This window comes from Myodes glareolus, chromosome 27 (assembly GCF_982192425.1).
Source record: "Myodes glareolus chromosome 27, mMyoGla1.1, whole genome shotgun sequence".
Classification (NCBI taxonomy): domain Eukaryota; kingdom Metazoa; phylum Chordata; class Mammalia; order Rodentia; family Cricetidae; genus Myodes; species Myodes glareolus.
Window position 1 is genome coordinate 31,510,200 of NC_142052.1, and position 19,559 is coordinate 31,529,758.

General features: G+C 38.5%; 1 protein-coding gene across 1 annotated transcript in view; it reads left to right on the forward strand.

Moving 5' to 3' along the window:
- Window positions 1–206: 206 nt before the first annotated feature.
- Window positions 207–19,559, forward strand: part of LOC148117675 (uncharacterized) — a 48,949-nt gene continuing 29,596 nt past the window's right edge. Inside the window, 1 exon segment of the mRNA XM_087902364.1 lies at window positions 207–242. Within this exon segment, the coding sequence (XP_087758490.1) occupies window positions 207–242 (36 nt within the window).

The window sequence follows — 19,559 nt, forward strand, 5'->3', positions numbered from 1 at the left end:
GAGATCTGTCCTTGACTAAGCACACAGAGAGATGGAAGTGGAGGCAGGATGAGAGAACTGTTTACAGAGCCTGAGCATTTGAACATAGGACAAGAGAGCTGTCTACTAATGAGCAGACAAGAAAAGGCGGAAATAGGGATTGTGGCCAGCCACTTGGTTGCTTGGTTGCAAATAGACAGAGAGAAAAGCAGAAGGGGAGGGTAAGAATGACGGTGCGCTTAGAAAAGCTTGGATTTTGGAGCGTAATTGCTTCAAGTTGGATATTCTCAATTAAAAACATTTATAAATTCCTGCTTAAAGGCATTTTGACATTGGCTATGAATCACAAGAAACCCACTTTAAATGCAGGCCTGTGACTCAAGGCCATTGAAGTCCATCCACTGGAGTGGTGTTGAGTCAGGAAACCAGGGTACATGAGAAATTGGCCAGGGAGATCTTCCCAAATCGCATCTCATCAAGAGGCCTGCTGCCTGTGTGTGCCAGGCTTTTGGCCTGTCTGAGACTTCATCAAAAGCCTGAAAAGTGAATGGGTCACCTCAAATCCCTACCTGCATGCAGTTTAAAAAGGGGATCTCACCAAGTAAAGCCAATACGCTTGGTAGAGTAAGTGTATAGGAAGGGCAATTTCCAGCATTGTCCTGGGAACTGAGTCCACAGGAAAAACTGAACCTCTTTGGTGGTACCTCCATGTTAGGAAAAATTCTATGACAAGCCACGTTGCTGGCACACAAAAGTCCAAATAAAACAGATTAAATCAAATTAATATGTCCATGGTTTATTAAGTGCAATGCTCTCAGGTGGCTGAAAGCATGGCAGAAGAGACAGAAAATGGGGAACACATTTAAACCCAGAACCTCTTGTTCCTTGCTGGAAGCCCACATAAACACCTGTGAGAGGGGTCAGGACCTGGCATGCTGGGTTTGGGGTCCAGGCCAAAGCAAATTCCAGGCCATGGGTCTGGGATGGATGTCAGGGGTTAGGATGACACTTCCAACTTAATATTGTAGAACTGTAGGATTAATGATATAAATGATTTACCAATGATTAGGAAATAGTTAAATCTCATAAAGTAGAATGGAGCTCAGAAAAGACTGCATGTAAATGCTCAAAATATAAGAATATGTTAATCAGGGCTGTTAGAGATAAGAATGCTTGAGTGCACATGGTTTACCAGGAGTGTCCAGTGGCTCCAAACCCTTATAAAGAAGCCATCACTGATTTGAAATCAGGCACTTTGCCCATCCCCATATCAAAGAACAGACCTCTAACAAGCTGCTCAATGAGACACTACAGGGGCACAACCAATCTTAAGGATGATTAGCCATAAAGTTCCAGTTTTCTTATTGAGAAAAACATAGTTTTGCCAAATGGACAATATGACAGCAGGTGTCATGTGTTTGAAATGTAAAACACTGTTGTGTGAAGGACTGGCCTGATTAATCAAAAATTTTATTTTGGACCTCAGGCAGGGAAGAGGTATAATCTTGGGAGACCTAGTATAATATGAGACCTAAGCCTTATGAGTTTCACTAAGGACCTGATGTATTGATAATAAAGCAGAGCTCCTTCAGTAAAACTAGGAATGTACTTTGGAGAGCTGGTAATGGCCTGATATCAAGGCCTTTGTGGAGGAGTTGCTTGAAATCTTGAGAAAATAGTTTTTCCCCTATATGGAGTTCTGGTTGTCAGCTCAAAGCAACTACGCACTTAGTAGATATTTCAAAATACCCTGTGTACATATTGTGTAGAGTTCTTGGACTAGCCTCCCCCTAAACTTCTCTCATTGTGTGATAGTTTCAACTGACGTCTTATAATTCATATATTTCTTCCATTTCCTTCTTGGAAGTATATGATAATATTTTTTCTTTTCTTTCTTTCTCTCTTCCTTTCTTCTTTGTCTTGTCTTCTTCTTCTTCTTCTTCTTCTTCTTCTTCTTCTTCTTCTTCTTCTTCTTTTTCTTCTTCTTCCTCTTCTTCTTCTTCTTTGTTTTTTCAAGATAATGTTTCTCTGGGACAGTTCTGACTCTCCTGGAACTCACACTGTATACCAGACTGTCCTTGAACTCACTGACAACCACATGGTTCTTCACCCTGAGTCATGAGATTAAATGTGTGAGCCACCAACGCCTAGCAAGATGCTATTTTTCTTAAGAAGCCTCTAGGGGTGGGGTGTATCTACTGAAATAGCTCCCCATTCTCTCCTTTTTAACTTTTACTTGCCCTGTCTCTCTCATTCATTGTGGTCTTCACATTAAAACCCTGTCAGTGAAGAATGACATGCTGTTTTCAGCTCACTGCTGTACTTAAGAAAATATTCTGGGAATATCTTTGCTGTGTAACTCTCCCATTGCCTAAATGTCCAGACTGGCAGTTTGCCTGTTTCTATTTAAATTTTCAAAATATAATCTGGTTCATGAGCCAAAAGGACTCTTAAGGATTATAGCATACATGGAATACAAAATCTGTCTAAGATATCTCCTCTTTGAGCATTACCCAGAGATTAATGCATATCATCATTAAAGAGATTTTTCTGTATTAATCTCCTAAATGTGTGAAGTGATTCCTCAATGGAAAGGCATATTAATTCTAGAGTAGTTGTATTTCCCTCCTGTTAGAAAAGTTGTTTCTGAGACAACTTCTCCTAATTAGACTCAAGTGGCCTTCATCCCTGTCTGTTAGTTTTCAGTGCAATTACCTTGAGTGTCCTCTATACTTCTCCTTCAAAATTTTTAAATGATTATACCACCTCACAGTTTTAAAATTATATATTTGAGTCATGTAATTGACTATTCAATGCAGTCAGAGGAAAAGGATTTGCATATGGAGCATTCTCTCTGTCTTCAAACCACAATAGGAGGAAAAAATTATTGTGTACTCTTCAGGTGAAACAGCTTTGGCACCTGTGAAAGGTGTCTGTGGAAGGAGCAGTGGGTTGCATTCTCTGAGCAGCAGGCTGTGTTCTCGTCTGAATCCGGACTAGCTTACCCCCTAAATAATTACACGGAAGCTGTATTCTTTTAAACACTGCCTGGCCCATTAGTTCTATCCTCTTATTGGCTAATTCTCACATCTTGATTAACCCATTTATATTAATGTGTGTAACACTATGAGGTGGTGGCATCAGTTGTTGGAGCCATCATTATAAAATATTGCCTGTTTGTGGTAGTGGCAGTGATTTTGTATTTTACCTACATTTTTTTTAAAGGGGCCAAGGCAGTCTCTTTATTGACCAATGAAAATAACACAATAGACAGATAACCCTCCTCCATCATTTCCCCTTTTTCTGTTTAAACAAAAAAGAAAGGCTTTCATTTTAACATAGTAAAATTACACATAACAAAACAGTTATCAAGCAAGAATTACAGTCACAATATTTATAACTATATCTTTATCATAATAATGGAAAACTATAACTATGACTATCCATTCTTTAACTCCATCAAAGACTCCAGAAGGATATATTACCTAAGTAAACAAGAAGTAAGCAACTTCCAAAACTCTAGAAATGACAGAGACATCTCACTGCCTGGACAGTCACCCAAAGTTCCTCTGTATCGTTGGGGCACCCGTCTTCAGCCTTCAGGCCCATAATATCCAGAGACATTTCCATGAAGCAGGAAATTTCAAAGGCAATTCAGTCACTATCTGCCGTGTCCTGCAGAATGTCTCGCAGACTCTTTCATGAATCAGGAACCCCGAAAGATCATCTCACCTTTAGGCAAGTTCAGCAGTCCTCTCTCTGCGGGTTCTCTGTGTCCAGTTTATACAACAGTCCAGGCAAGAGCAGTTTCTTGCCCAAATGGCTAACCAACTCCATAAGGAGCCTCTTCGATGCCCATCTTCCTCTTGAAGTAGATTGTTGCTGCCAGGAGCAGACGTGTCTCATTGTCATGAAAAGTCCTAAGTTATTAAAACATTAAATGCCATGTTCTGTAGTCTTTGAAAGATATGAAGAATGTCTCTCTGAAATATATCTATGCACATCTACAAAATCAAACTAACATTATCAATGATTATCCATTAAATGAACTATACAATCACAATACATCAATCAAGACCAGAAATATATATACATATAACAAAATTGACCTTAAAATCCATATCAATGCAAATTATTCATATCTATATCATATCCCCCTTTAAATGTCAACTTCGAATCTTTCTTTTACTATATATCTCTCTTTTTCTGACTACAGGAGTCTTTAAAGAGAGGATGAAAGCCGTGGCTTTGACAGCTAAATCCTCGTGGCTGAGGTACCAGCCAGAGCTGTGTTCACTGCCACAACTCTATGGCGCTTCAAGGTCCTTGCCAGCAAGCTGCAGCATTCTGCTCACAGACCACACTCAGTCAGACTGCCTGCCTGAAAGAGTCAGAGTTTGCCCTGGCAGGACAGCCCAGAAAACCAGCATTTTAAAACAGCGCAGCTTTTTTCCTGCTATGGCTGAAAACTGGAAAGCATGCGTTCAGCTTTTCATCAACACCATTTCAGTGTTTCGTGGCAGGACCTCTTTAAAGAACTGCAGGGTTTTGCAGCTAAAGCTGAGTCAGGAAGCCTCTCTTAGATGAGAGCGCTTGCTTGCCTCTAGCAAGCAGAGCAGACCCGAGAAATTGCTGCCACCAAGAAAACATGCTTTACTCTATTCTTTCCCAAGCTTTCTCAGGCTTTCTGTGGATTCAGTTATCCACGTTGGCGCCATCTGTAGTGAGGGGCTGCGGGCAGGCCTGCTTTTCACCTGACCCAGCTCCCGCACAGCTAGCTTAGTCCCAGAAATAACAACACACAAATTGTATTCATTTAAGCACTGCCTGGCCCATTATCTCTAGAGAGTTAGTTACTGACTAACTCTCATATCTTGATATTAATCCATTTCTAATAATCTGTAGCACCACAAGGTGGTGGCTTACCGGAAAAGATTCAGCATGTCTGACCTGGTGGCTGGCTCCATGGCTTCTCTACCTACATGTTTTAATTAATGTCATGTGAATAAACACAGAACAGATTGTGTGGTTGTACAGATGGGTAAGGTTATCTTGAGCCAAAAAACATTGAATTTGCAATAATGCAACTATCCTATGCAGATATGGTTTATCTTGCTTGACACAGTTATGTCAGCTCAGAGATTGGAGAAACAGACCACTGACTGTACTCTATTTGTCAGGATCATATCTCAGCAGCCAACATAAATATATGGGCAACATCAACCTATTTCTTATTAATAACATCCTCTCTTTCGGGGAAGGGTTTACTCTTTTTTCAAAGTCAATATAGAAATGTTGTATTTAAGTTTAGAAGTGTATTATTAGGGCTGGAGAGATGGTTCAGTGGAAAAGAACACTGGTTACTCTTCCAGAGGTCCTGAGTTTATTTCCCAACAACCTCATGGTAGCTTACAATCAGGTAAAATGAGATCTGGTGCCCTCTTCTGGCCTGCAAGCATGCATGCAGGGAGAACACTATATGCATAATATATAAATAAATCTTTTTTAAAAGTGCATTTTATCATCACTTTAAAAAATCACTTTTTGGTATCATTTTCAAACACTTTCTTAAGTGTTTTTTCTATTCTTATCTCTATTTCTTTCTGTTCTCTCATGTTTCTAAGTCATTAATATTTTGGTTCCATTTCTCTAGAGTTATCTTGGTTATTGATTTCTGTGTAAAGCAATGTCTACTATAGTTAAAGCTTGTTCGTTCTATGCAAATGAAAACTATTTTGAACACCTAATTTTACCTCTGTTGCCCAATGATGGGACAACACTCCTGTAACTCCTTCCAGTTTTGACCTTGAGTAGTGAGTGAGAAAGAAAATAGAGCAGTTAATGAGTGTCTGTGAAAGGAGCTGTGGGCTGCATTCTCTGAGCAGCAGGCTTTGTTCTCGTCTGAATCCGGACTAGCTTACCCCCTAAATAATTACACGGAAACTGTATTCTTTTAAACACTGCCTGGCCCATTAGCTCTATTCTCTTATTGGCTAATTCTCACACATTGATTAACCCATTTATATTAATGTGTGTAACACTATGAGGTGGTGGCTTACCGGGAAGATTCTAGCCTATGTCCATCTTGGGCTAGAGCTTCATCGTCTGCCTCACTTCCCTTCTTTCCAGCATTCTGTTCTGTCTATTCCACCTATCTAAACTGCTGTCCTTTCAAAAGCCAAGGCAGTTTCTTTATTAACCAATGAAAGTAACAAATACACAGATGACCCACCAACATCATTTCCCCTTTTTCTGTTTAAACAAAAAGGCTTTAACTTTAACGTAGTAAAATTACATATAACAAAGCAGTTATCAAGCAAGAATTACAGTTACAGTATTTATATCCATTTTATCTTTCATCATAACTAACGAAAACTATAACTACAACTAACCATTCTTCAAGGCCATCAAAGACTTCGAAAGGATATAACACTATGTAAGTAAACAAGAAGTAAGCAACTTCCAAACTCTAGAAAAGACATAGACATCTCGCTGCCTGGACAGTCACCCAAAGTTTTTTTGTACCATTGGGGCATCCATCTTTGGCCTACAGGCCCATAGTATCCAGCACACATTTCCATGAAGCAGAAAATTTCAAAGACAGTTCAGTCACTTCTTTTGTATCCTGCAGAATGTCTCACAGACTCTTTCATGAATCAGCAACCCCAAAAGACCATCTCACCTTTAGGCAAGTTCAGCAGTCCTCTCTCTGTGGGTTCTCTTTGTCCAGTTTATACATCAGTGCAGGAAAGAGCAGCTTCTTGCCCAAATGGCTACCAAACTCCATAAAGAGCCTCTGCAAGGCCCATCTTCCTCTTGAAGTAGCTGGTACTGCCAGTAGCAGACATGTCTCATTGTCATGAAAAGCCCTAAGTTATTAAGACATTAAATGCCATATTCTATAGTCTTGGAAAGATATGAAGAATGCCTATTTAAATGAAATATATCTCTATATATCTAGAAAGTCTAACTACCATGACTACAAGCTTTACTATTATAGATGATTATCTATTAATCTATATTTCCTAATTAGACATTACATTCTCAAATGAACTACACAATCACAATTCCTTAATTAGGATCAGAAATGCATATGCATATAACAAGCTTGACCTTAAAATCCATACCAATGAAAATTATTCATATCTATATCATATCCCCCTTTAAATGTAAAAGAACATTTATAGACAATATCTGGGAAAATGGACGTTGTTATTTCTCTCCAAACTTCTTTCTGCTGTATAGGGGTGCTGCTAATCAGGTCTTTCATGGTAAAACCTGTCTACCAGGTTCATTTCAGTTGGCAGTTGAGTGAAGTAATTTTCTGATGGTGTTCAGGGCAACCTTTCAGGAGGGTGTGGTCTATCATACCATATTGGGATAGAAGCAATCCACAGGGTCTCATCCTCTGTGAAAACAAAAGAAGAACTTTTCCAAAGCATCATAAACTTAGATCCAAAATTTGATGTCCAGGTATGTGCAAATTATCTATCTTTGAATTTCAGCAGCATTTATAAACAAATATCTTTTAGCAGCTGTTACTCCTTCCTCAGCATGCAAACAATTCAAAGAGAGCATAATAGCATACAGTATCAAGATTCTCTGTATATTTTCCATCTTTATGAGGCTTTATTTCAACCTCTATTTCTTTTAATTTTACTTTTAACTTTTGGCTTTTTGAGACAGGTTCTCAGTAATATTTTTGTTCTGGAACAACTCTGTAGACCAGGCTGCCCTTGATCTCACAGAGATCCCTCTGTCTCTGCCTCCCCAGTACTGGGCTCAAAGGTGTATACTACCACAGCTTGAACTCACCAAGACCTGTCTGATCTGCCTCCCAGGCATTTGGATTAAAGGTGTGTGCTACCACACCCAACTACTCTCTTTTTTTTACTTTAAGAACTTTAACTTTTATCCTGCATATATTTTTTAACACACTGTAAACCATTTAGAGTTTTTTTTTCTTCTTTGAATCTCTCTTTACTGTATATCTCTCTTTTTCTGACTACATGGGTCTTTAAGGAGAGGATAAAAACCATGGCTTTGACGGCTAGATCCAGTCCATTCCTTAGCTTTCCAGCCTCATGGCAGAGGTACTGCCAGAGCCACTTTTATCCTCACAACTCTACAGTGTTTCAAGGTCCCTGCCAGCAAGCAAGCTGCGGTATTCTGATCACAGACCACCCTCAGTCGGACTGCCTGTCTGCAAGAGTCAGAGTTTGTCCTGGCAGGATGGCCCAGAAAGCCAGCATTTTAAATCAGCATAACTTTTTGTGCTTCTTTTTGACTGAAGAGCTGTGGGGCCAGGTGGGATACAAACCTAAGTCAAAAACTTGTCCTTTTCATCGAGGAAGTTGTGCAGAGTAGTCAACCTCCCAGTAGGTTGATGGCTGGTAACTGCAGCAATAGCATCTTGTCTGGGGCTCAATGTTGGTCTCTACAGTTTGGTCATCTGGCAATCAGCAGCAGCTTTAGTCTCATCAACCATTGTGAATGCAAGTCCGTATTGTTGAGTTCATGCCTACCTAACCCCTGTCTTTGCCACTGTGAATACTATGTTGTCCTAATTTTCCAGTGATTCATTTCTTGTATGTCATTCTGTCCTCCCTCCCTCCCTCTCTCTCTCTCTCTCTCTCTCTCTCTCTCTCTCTCTCTCTCTCTCTCTCTCTCTGTGTGTGTGTGTGTGTGTGTGTGTGTTTATGTGTAGACTATGTAGTACATGCTTTAAAACCCACAGTGATCTTCCTGTATTTCTTGTGTTGCATGAAAGCAGCCAAGTCCTCCCTAAGCAGCTTCATCAGAGTAAAAGCAGCCTTGTTCTGAGGTTCAGAGAGATCATCATAACTATTTTTCTATGAGCACAGTATTCAGTGCTGTTAGGTGACTTTATCTTGAAGTTTTCTGGTTTTGTGCTGTCTATCTTTTGTGTATGTAAAAATTATTGTGTTGGTACAGTTACATTTTAGATAAAAAATCAAGGTTGACAATTGACTTTTCACCTTGTCAATTACTGAATTTTCAACTAAGACCTTATTGTAAAATATGAACATTGCAGAGGCATTTCTTTCCACCATTTTTATAATTTATATATGTTTCTGCATGTCTGAGCTTAGAATGTCCTAAATGTCTTGCTTTTACATTGTGATCATGTTCAGAACTAGATTTGTTAACTGAGACTGCTTAAGAAGAGGGAGAATATTACATGTATATGTTTAGACTCCCTTTGTAAAATCTCCATGCTTCCTTTGTTAGGAAAATGACTGCTTTCTATGTCTCCTGCAGGGACAAAATTTTCTCATTTCTCTGTCTTGGCTCTTGAGATGGCTATTCTTGGTAGTCAAACTGACTACTTCTGGGATTATTGACTACACAAAGAATTGATTATACCTGAGAGGGATTTTACTTCATTAAAGGTTTTGAAAAGGTAAACCCTTCATTCATATGGATCATCTGAGGTGATAAGCTCCATATTTGCTTTTTTTTTATTTTTTGTTTTATGTTATGTTTTTGTTTTTGTTTTTTATGAGGCAGGGTTTCACTGTAGCTTTGGAACCTGTTTTGGAACTAGCTCTTGTAGAGTCAGTTGGCCTTGAACTCAAAGAGATCTGTCTGCCTCTTTACCCAACTGCTGGGATTAAAGGCATGCACGATTACCTCCCAGAAAGCTCCATTTTTAGCTGCTTGGTGGCAGTGCACACATTTAACACTATCACTCAGGAGGCTGACGAATTGGGATTTTCTGAGTTTGAGACCAGTCTGGCCAACAGGATGAGTTTAAGGGCTACACAGACAAATTTGTCTTAAAAAGACCAATGAAAACAAAACAAAACGAAAACAAAAAAAGCAAACAAACAAACAAAAAAAAAACAAACAAAGAATATGATCCATTTTTACCCTAGATCTCACCTTCTTGTAGCAGCTGACATATAGAAAGGATATTAAAGAAATAAGCACTCTTTTTGCTCTGGGATCAGGCTCTGAAAATCAAGTTCATTAGATTACCAGCATTTGAGTGGACTTCTTTGGAATTTTGGTGTATACTGAAAACCAGCTGAGACATTGAGCCTCATGGATGGAACACCTACTGGGTTCTTCACCTGATCTTAGACCAAAGACTGTGAAGTAATCTACTGGATTCTTCCAATCTCCATTGATGGGCAGCTATTTTTATGATGACCTGGACCACAGCTTGTGAGACTTTCAAATAAGCGCACTTTCTACTAAAAGGGTGAGATTCATTCTTCCAGTCCTGTTTATGTAGAGAATCTTGAATAATGAAGCTGCATGTTTTTATGCACCAGTCCATGCAGGAAGAACTGCTGGCTAACATCAGTACACATAAAGACATTCTTCGTGGCTTTATTATTCTCTACGTATTCAAATTTTCATGAACACTACTCTCTTTATTATTTTTCATTTGTCTAGAATTTGCTCTGAATTTCAGGAATAAAACTCAAAAAGCCATGGAGTCATCACCTTGCCTTCTAGTGGGGGAAAGATCTTTTTGAGATCTGGTTCCTGCTGTTTTCTCATGGTTGTCTGAAATCCCTGTGACAACCTGGTAAAATGTACCTTCTGTTCATCTGACCTCAGCATGAAATCACACAACAAACATTTCCTTTTATGATCTTAAAACTCTTTTAGTTGTTAATAGTCTGGGCTGCCTTCTACATGTAGGACAGGAAATCACTGCATCCACTTAGCATAGTGTACTGTACAAGCTAGCTAGTCACGCTGTGTCCTGGAGGAAGAAGGCAAAGTTCCTAAGGAGTACAAGATTATGACAGTGTCTGCTACCGGAGACAGGCACAAGTGATATTGAAATCCTTATCTTGGCAGATCTAGAAAAGGCCTTTGATGGGGAGCAGAAAGAATGGCCAGAAACCCTTGTGCTGTGTCTTTAAGCACACTATAGCCCTTTGGAAGGTGTTCTTGCCACTCAGGCCTCAGTAACCATCATGCCCTCCAGGTGACCTGCCAGTCAGAAGAGGTGCAGCATTCTTCCTGTGACCCATCTCTATGTCAGAGGATCTTTGAGGCCTACAGGGCTCCAAGGCCAGGGAGCAGGGGCACCTGGGACAGATCAGGAGGCAAAGTCATCATGCACCCAGTTGAGGGCAGAGGAATGTCACCTTCATAAGGTGGTGGAGCTAGTGACTGAGAGAGGTTGGCTGCAGCAGAACAGAGCAGCCCCCTCTCCCTTGTTCTCTCTCTGAATCTTGAGGGTCTTTGCCTTAGACAGGAGAGAGGGACATGCATGTGGGTGGCAGGGAATTGACTGCATGTAATTTAAAAACTGGGTAAATGTAAAACAGAGTATCTGAGATCATGGGCAAAAAAAAATGTTAACAAAAACTCTTTTAAAAAAGCTTTGGCAGCCAAAGACACTCTCTGGGCCTCTTTTCTTTTCTAACCCAAGTTCTTCAGTATGATAACACTCAAGGTCTCTTGTGCTGGCCAGCAGTTTCCTGTCTTAACCCTTTCCTGTCCTGATATTGCTTATAAGAAGTTTTAAATTATACTAACCTGTAACTTTAAAAAATGTTGATTTTAAAATAAATGTCAATGATATATTATGTCTAAAAATGTTTTTGTTTCCCCAGAAAAAAATATGAGTTATAAAAATTACAAATGTTACATAAAAATTCACAAAAGAAAAAAAATTATAAGAGGCCAAAAGATGTTTGCTGTAATTTCTTGTACCTAAATGTTTAATGGTTAATTCAATTTTGTTTTCTTAAAATGTCATGTTTATTTCTTAGGAAAATTTGTATGATTATTTTGTTAAAGAATTAGCCTTTGCATGTTCTGGCTTTTTGGGACCCTAGTCTATATGGATGCACAGCTCCCTAGGCCTGGATGTAGGGGCAAGGGCCTCAGACTACCTAAAGCGCAGGGTTCCCTGCCCACTCAAAGCAGGGTGGAAGGGGGAGGAGGGGGTTTGGGGGAGCAGGACGGGATTGGGAAGAGGGAAGGAAATGTAAATACTTGAATGAAAAAATAAAAATTAAAAAAAGAATTAGCTTTTGATAATTATAAGTTTTGTACTTGTGATTTTTCTCTGCGCTCTGGTCATTAGATTTGGGTTTGCAAAAATTTAAATGTCTTTTTGATATAGATAATATTAAAGACTGTCTTATGCTGTTCTATATTGATACACAAGAATATCAGTTACCACTGGGAAAAGCTGGGACTAGACTCCCCAAAAAAAAGTTACAAGAAAAAAACACCAATGCCAAGTGATAGTCACCAAAAGCATCAGCTACATTAAATTAGGCTATAAAACATATATGCTTATAAAATGTTTCATGTTGTTAATATTTAGATTTTAGTCTCATTGTCTCTGCTAAAATCATTAATTTAAAGGTGCAATCTGACAAAAATGTTGTATATAATTCTGGTCTGTTCAAAATACAAGTTAATAATCAGCCATCCTCAACCTCCTAATATAAATGCAGGGATAAGCCTTATTTAGTCCCCTATATATGTTTCAAAGCTTAAAACAAGTAATTTAAAATAAAGTCTGTCTAATCAGAGATACCTAAACAGCCCTAAACACTTCAGAGATCTATAAAAATGGCATTTGAAATAAAATTTAAATAGCTTGTATCATACAGAGACTCTGAGATCCTAACAGTAACCTAAGGTCTCCAAAGAAGACTATGGGACCCCACAATGCCTTCACCTAGATAACAATGATGCTTACCACTGGGAAAGATGACCCCTAGTGCAGCAATGGCTGCCAGGCCCCAGCCCAGACTGTGAACAAACAGTCGGACCTTGGAGAATTGATTGCACCACTTTTGCCTAGACAAAATATGGTCAGTCTTTTCCATGTCTCTCTTCCACAGAAACCAATCACCATATTGGTCTGGTAAAGTCTGCTGTTCTGATACTGCTGCCTCCAATGCTTTGGAGACCTTTGTATGACTGTCTATGGGCTGGTCTCTGTCATTTTTCTGTTTTGTCGGTACTTAAGTATAATTTATTTATCCTTCTAAGATCTCTGATTGTATTAATGGCTAGGCCAGCTATAATATCAATTTAAGAGCAAAAAGGATATCTAGATCCTTACACAAAGCTATAGCCAGCTTGTTAGCTCATTATATATAAAGGTCTGAGGATATAAAAGTTCATAAACAATAAAGCAATGACTATATACTATTTGGGTTACAAGCTCAAGATTTTCTGTGTTTTTGCTGAGACTGAAAGGTATAAGTCTATTTTTACTGTTTTATAGATATCTGTTATTTGCTATTTTTATAATATGAATTTTAATATGGGCCTAAAAGTTGCAAATGTATTAACTCCTGTTCCTAGTTTAAATTTGTCTCAACAGGTTTTGCGTTCGCTGGCAGACAAAAACAAGCATGAATTGCTGAGTATAACCTGCTCAAAATGACTGTGGACCGCAGACTTATTTAAAACTGATGTGGACCAGTCTAGTCGGTGTAAATGCTCCCTGGCTCTCAACAAAGTCCACAAATCAAATGTTCCTAAAATTTTCTGCTTTTGACTGGCATTTCACCTTTGTTAACTCTTGACAATGACACACTAAAGTCAGCTAGAAGCAGTTAAAGGAATACATGATCCAATAATCCCTGTTAAAATGCTAAGTCAAAAAAACTAAAAAAATGACTCTGTTATTGTAAAAGACAATTTGGCCAAAGGTAGCAAAGCCAGCTCATGATTGATCTTAGGACTAAGAGAAGTGGGGAATGTGGAACCCTCATCCCTTATTCTCAAAGGGATAAGAAGGAATTTCCTAACAGAATGTTTTCCCAGGAAGATAGTGACCTTCCCCTGTCCCACACGGAAGATTCCAAGCACAAGGTCACTTAGCTCAGCCCAGCCAGCCACCTGGTACTGGCTGATAAAGATGACCTAAGTCAAGAACAGTGACTTTGATCTAAGAATATGGAGAAAGCTGACTTAACAGAATGGAAGAGAGCAAAAGTCCTTGTTCCCATGTCAAATCAGCTTCAAAGATTCTCTTTGTAGTTATGTCTTTAAAAGCTTACCCCACAGAGGATGTACAACTCCTCTCTACCTTGCTGTAAGGGGGATGGAGATGAGTTCCAAACATGTCTATATTACGCTGATTAAAGCTTGCTTATTACAGTCTCTGCCTCTATGGTGGTCTCTCTCTGAAGGTCATAATCTGGGCCCAACAAGAGGCACTGGAATTTTCTGAGTTTGAGAGCAGTCTGGCCTACAGAATGAGATCCACAACTACCCAGAAAAATCCTGTCTTGAAATCACCAAAACAAGAAAATCTGAATCAAACAAGACCATGATCTAACTTTAACCTTCTCACTTTCTGGTTGCAGTAATTACATATAAAGTATTTTGAAGTAGAAAAGTCTCCTTGTTGTCACCTTGCTCTGGCTACCAAGCTCATTCCTTTACTACTACTAGAGACTACTTCTTTGAAATTTTGATGAATACTTAAAACCAGCTGAGACATCAAGCCTCATGATCTGAACAACTACTGGAATCTTTACTTGATGTTTGGGAAAAGGCTGAGAAGCAATCTATTGGATCCTTACATTGTCATTTATAAGTAGATGTTTTTAGACAACCTGAAATACAGCTTGTGTGACATTTTAATAAGCCCACTTTTTATGTACCATTTGAGCTTCATTCTACCTGTCCTGTTAATGTAGAGAATCTTGAATACCACAGTTGTGTATTTTAACCACTTGACCATGGAGGAAGATGTACTGGCTAACAATAGTGCTCATGAAGACATTCCTTCCGGCTCCATTATTCTTATGTATTCACATTTTCATGAACATTGCTTTTTTATTGTTATTCAATTTCCTGGAGTTTGCTTCGAATTTCAGTACTAAAACCCATAAAGCAATGGAGCCATCATCCAGCCATTTGATGGGGGAAAGACCTATAATCTTGTTTCAGATCTGGCTCCTGCTTTTCTCTTTTCTGTTGTGTGAAATATCTGTGAAAACCTTGTAAAAGTATCTTCAGTTCATCCAACCTGAGCAAGAAGCATGAACAATCATCTCTTTTTGTGACCTTAAAATTCTCTTTAGCTGTTAATATTCTGGGCATTCTTCCCCCTGTGGGACAGGGAATCCCTGCACTCACCTAGCACAGTACAGTGCACAGTACAAGCCAGCTAGTGTTCTGGAACACTTCAGCCCTGTAGGAGGTGTTCCTGTCACTCAGGATGCACTAGCCAATCAGGCTGTCCAGGTGACCTGCCAGTCAGAAGTCATGCAGGCCGCTTCCAGGCATCCGCATTTCGTCTCGATTTTGCCAATTTTGCCTAGGTGCTGGCAAGGGTGGTTTCCTGTGTTGCGGTGAAGTTGCTGCTGCTGGGAGATGATGAACTGAGAGCTTTGGCTACCTGAGAATGACAGCATGGTGAGCGGGGGAATGCTGTCTCCAGATGGGGAGGAGCAGAGGATGAGGTACGGGGGACAGGATTTTGTGTTCTTCCGGGATCCGTGTAGGAACCTTCTGCCAGATTCCCTTTCAAAATTCCTTTAAAAAATGATTGTACCACCTCACAGTTTTAAAATTATGCATTTGAGTCATGCAGTTGACTATGTAATACAGTTGCAGGGAAAGAATTTGCATATGGAGCATTCCTTTTGTCTTCAGAACACAAAAAGAAAAAGAGTTTATTGAAGCTGGTGGAGACACTGTAGAGAAAAGAAGAGGCTGCACTGAGGGATAAAACTTTTGCCCTTCATAAGTAGTTGAGATTATCTATGTGGAATCAGGTAGTCAGTTGGAGATTCACTATCACTGTCCTCATTGACCATTGTTTGCAGTCCACAGACCAGCGCAAAAAGGAATCTGGGAAAGGAACTGACCTTATCTTTAAACCTAATTGCTATATTTACTGTAGTTCATCTACAATAGAAGATCTGGGTAAAATGTTGTGGTTCTACTTAACAGAACTTTTCTGCATTAAGACATTGATCTTTCGAGAAAATACATGAGAAATTTTTAATGTGGTCGAATACAAATCCCTAGTCTCTGGAGTACATGACCATAAAGTCTGTCTCAAGTTTACAAAATAGTTTTAGAGATGACAACTACATCATATTTGCATTCTCCTTGCTTTCTCCAAGCCCTAATATGCCCGGATTGTTTTATTATTCCTGGTCTGTCTTTCTTTAACAACAGTTACAAAGTTTCCATAGTTACGCAGTATCAGTAGTTACTTTATGAATGTGACCTGTTTGTCTGAAGGATTTCCCATCTCTGAGGCAATGGGTTGGCTGCACTGGAAAGTAAGTGTGTAATAGAATGTGCACACAAAGGACCTTGTGCTTTGGATGAGGAACAGATTGTGCTCTAGGAAAGTGGAATAATGTGTACTAATTACAAAGTAAATTAGGGAACTGTCTGCTTGTCTGGGAGGGCAGAACTAAAAAGCCTGTGCTGTCTGAGTCTTTTAATCTCTAATCATCTTGTAGGGGAGCTGCTAATATCCTGAGGCCCAGCTAGGTGACCCTAGCCAATTAGGGATTCTGGGAAGGGTTAGCAATCAGGAGTACTAGTGGCAGGTTAGTGGTTTCTTTCCATGTTTCTCTTCTGTCTCTATTGTAGGAAGACACAAAGCTATACCATGTTGCGTGGAAGGTGTTCAGAGCAGGCCTGTTGAACTGTCATTTCTGCTGTGACTTGGATGGACCAGACTGTAGTCATGTTGGTCCATGTGGTTCATGTTGGCAGGGGTCCTTCTTCTCTGAGCCTCCTTTTGTAGAGATTTACAGGGTAAAGGGAAACTCTGAAGCCCTGGAAATGGAGACTATGATGCAGGTTTTATCACTGTCCAGAGTATCCACATGGGCACTGCTTTTGTTGTTCAGTGGGAAGTGAGATTAGAAAACTGAATTTCTAGATTCCAGAAGTTTTGCATATCTAATTCTAATTTCAGGTTTGTGTAATAAACGTTTTAAATATTTTGGTAACTGGTAGGAAAATGATGATATCAAATTTCTTACAGCAATACATGTTTAGAAGGCTTTTATTGTGCTGTTGCTGCTAGCCACAATGATGTCATACAGTGAAGCTTAGTTCCAAAAGACGAAAGGCGTTTCTGATGTGTAGAGCCTTCTCAGGTGTTTATTGTGTTAGACAGGTAGATAGGGCCCAGTCCACATTTCCTGCCATATTCCATGTAGCAGGAAGCAAATTTTAAATAATCTTATGCTTGTTTTGGGATTGGTCATCAGTGGGGCTGCATTTCCCAGAAACCGGAAGAACGCATGATGGGCAGTAGAGTCATTGAATGAAATCTCCTCCATTTGAAAGATAGCATCTGTATCATGAGGCTTCTTTTTTTTTGGAAGACATCAGTAAGTTGGGGAGTCAGAAATATCAGTTTAAGGATCACTTTGAAAAAACTTTGAGAAAGGTATGAGGTTTGTGATTATTTAATTTCTGTTTACTTATTATCAAAGGTAGCTGGGTAACATTGGTCCAGTTCACATTTTTCCTTACGTAAGTTTTCTTTGGCCTTTTGATTTAAACTTGACAATATTTCACTGCTTTTGTTCTTTGTTTCTCCACCCCCTTTATTCTTTCACAAATTTTGTACACATTCTTGATTGATGTACATTTGAGGAAAGTAAAGTCACATTATATGAATTTGTTTTTTTCTGTAATGTATGACTGTAATGTAAACTATAGTATTCATTTTCTTTAAAATGGTAGACCTTCACAAATTTTATTCAGAATGTCTCTTATATGATCAGTTTCTTCTTCTTTCTTTCTTTTCGGTTCCTTTTCTTTCTGGTGAACATTTTTGTGTGTGTGTGTGATCAGTTTCTTAAGTTTTGTTTTTTGGTACAGTTTCTATGGAGAGACTCATCTTTTTAATCTTAGATGCCTGCCTCTGTCCATTTATTGGCATATCTGTGTGTTCCAGTTTTTGCTATTTTCATATTTGAATCTTTCCTACTAAAATCTTAATTTCGATGTATCTTTTGCCTAGATATCATTTCTTTACTTCTTTATTTTTTTATGATTTGTTTTTCTTGTTTTTATTAATCTTAGATAGACTTAACTTATAGGATAGAAAGAAGATTTTATGTATCTTGGCAAGTGGCTCAGCACATATTCTTTTTGTGGATGACCTGAGTTCAGATAATTATACTCAAGTTGGGAGGGTAATAAATCTCTACTATTCCCAATCCAGCAGATCTGACAACCTCCTTTTCTGTATGTCACCTGTATACATATGCAAGACATTCTCTCTCATACACAAACATACACAAGAAATAGCAGTAATTTGTTTTCAAAGGTGCCTGCTTAACTCTCCCTACACTCTCTATCTCTGTTCAATTTTCCTGCTTGAAATTGCTCTGCTAAACCTTTGGTTAAAACAGCTTTATTCATCAACCAATAAAAATAACACATACAGAAGGACATCCCATGTTTCCTCACCGCTTGGGAATGTGAATTTTTTGTTTTTAAATTTACTGTCTGATATCTGGGGGTGACAACATCTTTACAGAATCCTGAACCAAAAAATTGTGTTAAATTGTCAGATCCTGAAGAGGGAGCTATTTTGTTTATTGTTCACTCTCTGTGTAATGGGAAAGTGCAGGGCTTATCTTGTGTTCTATCTGTGAGACTGGGTCCTATCAGCTAGCCACCTTGAAATCCTCCGGATCAATTTACATTTCAAATCCTATCTTAAGGTAGTGTTTTTTTCAGGTTGGTGGTGTTATCATAGTCCTGGTGGTATCATCATTGTGGAGACCCACCTTCTTTTTGGAGACTTTAAGTTTATTGTTAGGCACGGACATGATTCACTGCAGAAAACTTGATATCATGAGCAGGAAGGTAGATGAAGTGTTTTCCTAGAATAAGTTAGCCTTCAATATGACCTTAATATCATGACAAAAAGTTTAAAACATGTATATATATGTGTGTGTGTACATTAGTCTTATCAATTTTGAGATATTTATCCCTTAAGAACTGCTTCAAATAGTCAAAATAAAATCAGAATCATAAAATTAGTGGCAATAAGATAGTACATAAATTTTCATTTTCTTCTATCCCAAGCCTCACCTCTGTGTCTATTGGACGTTTGTTCACATGCTGATCTTCAGGCAAGTTTTGTTTCATAGATCATGAAGAAAATAAAATTTTGTGTTATTTTTCTTAGAAAATGTAAAATAATTAGACATCTTCAACACACAATCTCTACTATGTTCTCTCTCACAAACAAAACTTGTTATTATTGTTTTATTATTTATATTTTATATTATTTATATTATTTATTATTGTTAATAAACACTCACTGATATTTTTTATGTTTTAAGTCTGAAATATTTACTATTTCTGGAATTTTTTCATATGCATAAATTTATACTTGTTTTTATTTACTCTTTGAAGTCCCACACACAGTTCCCAAATAAATACACAGAGACTTATTTTTAATTATGTATTTCCAGCCTTAACTTGGCTTGCTAGTAGGCAAATTTTCTAAACTAAATTATCCCATTTCTATTTAACTACATTTTACCTCTGAGATTTTTTATTTTTACTTTTTTAATATATATTTTTCCTTCTGACTCTGTAGCTGACTGGGT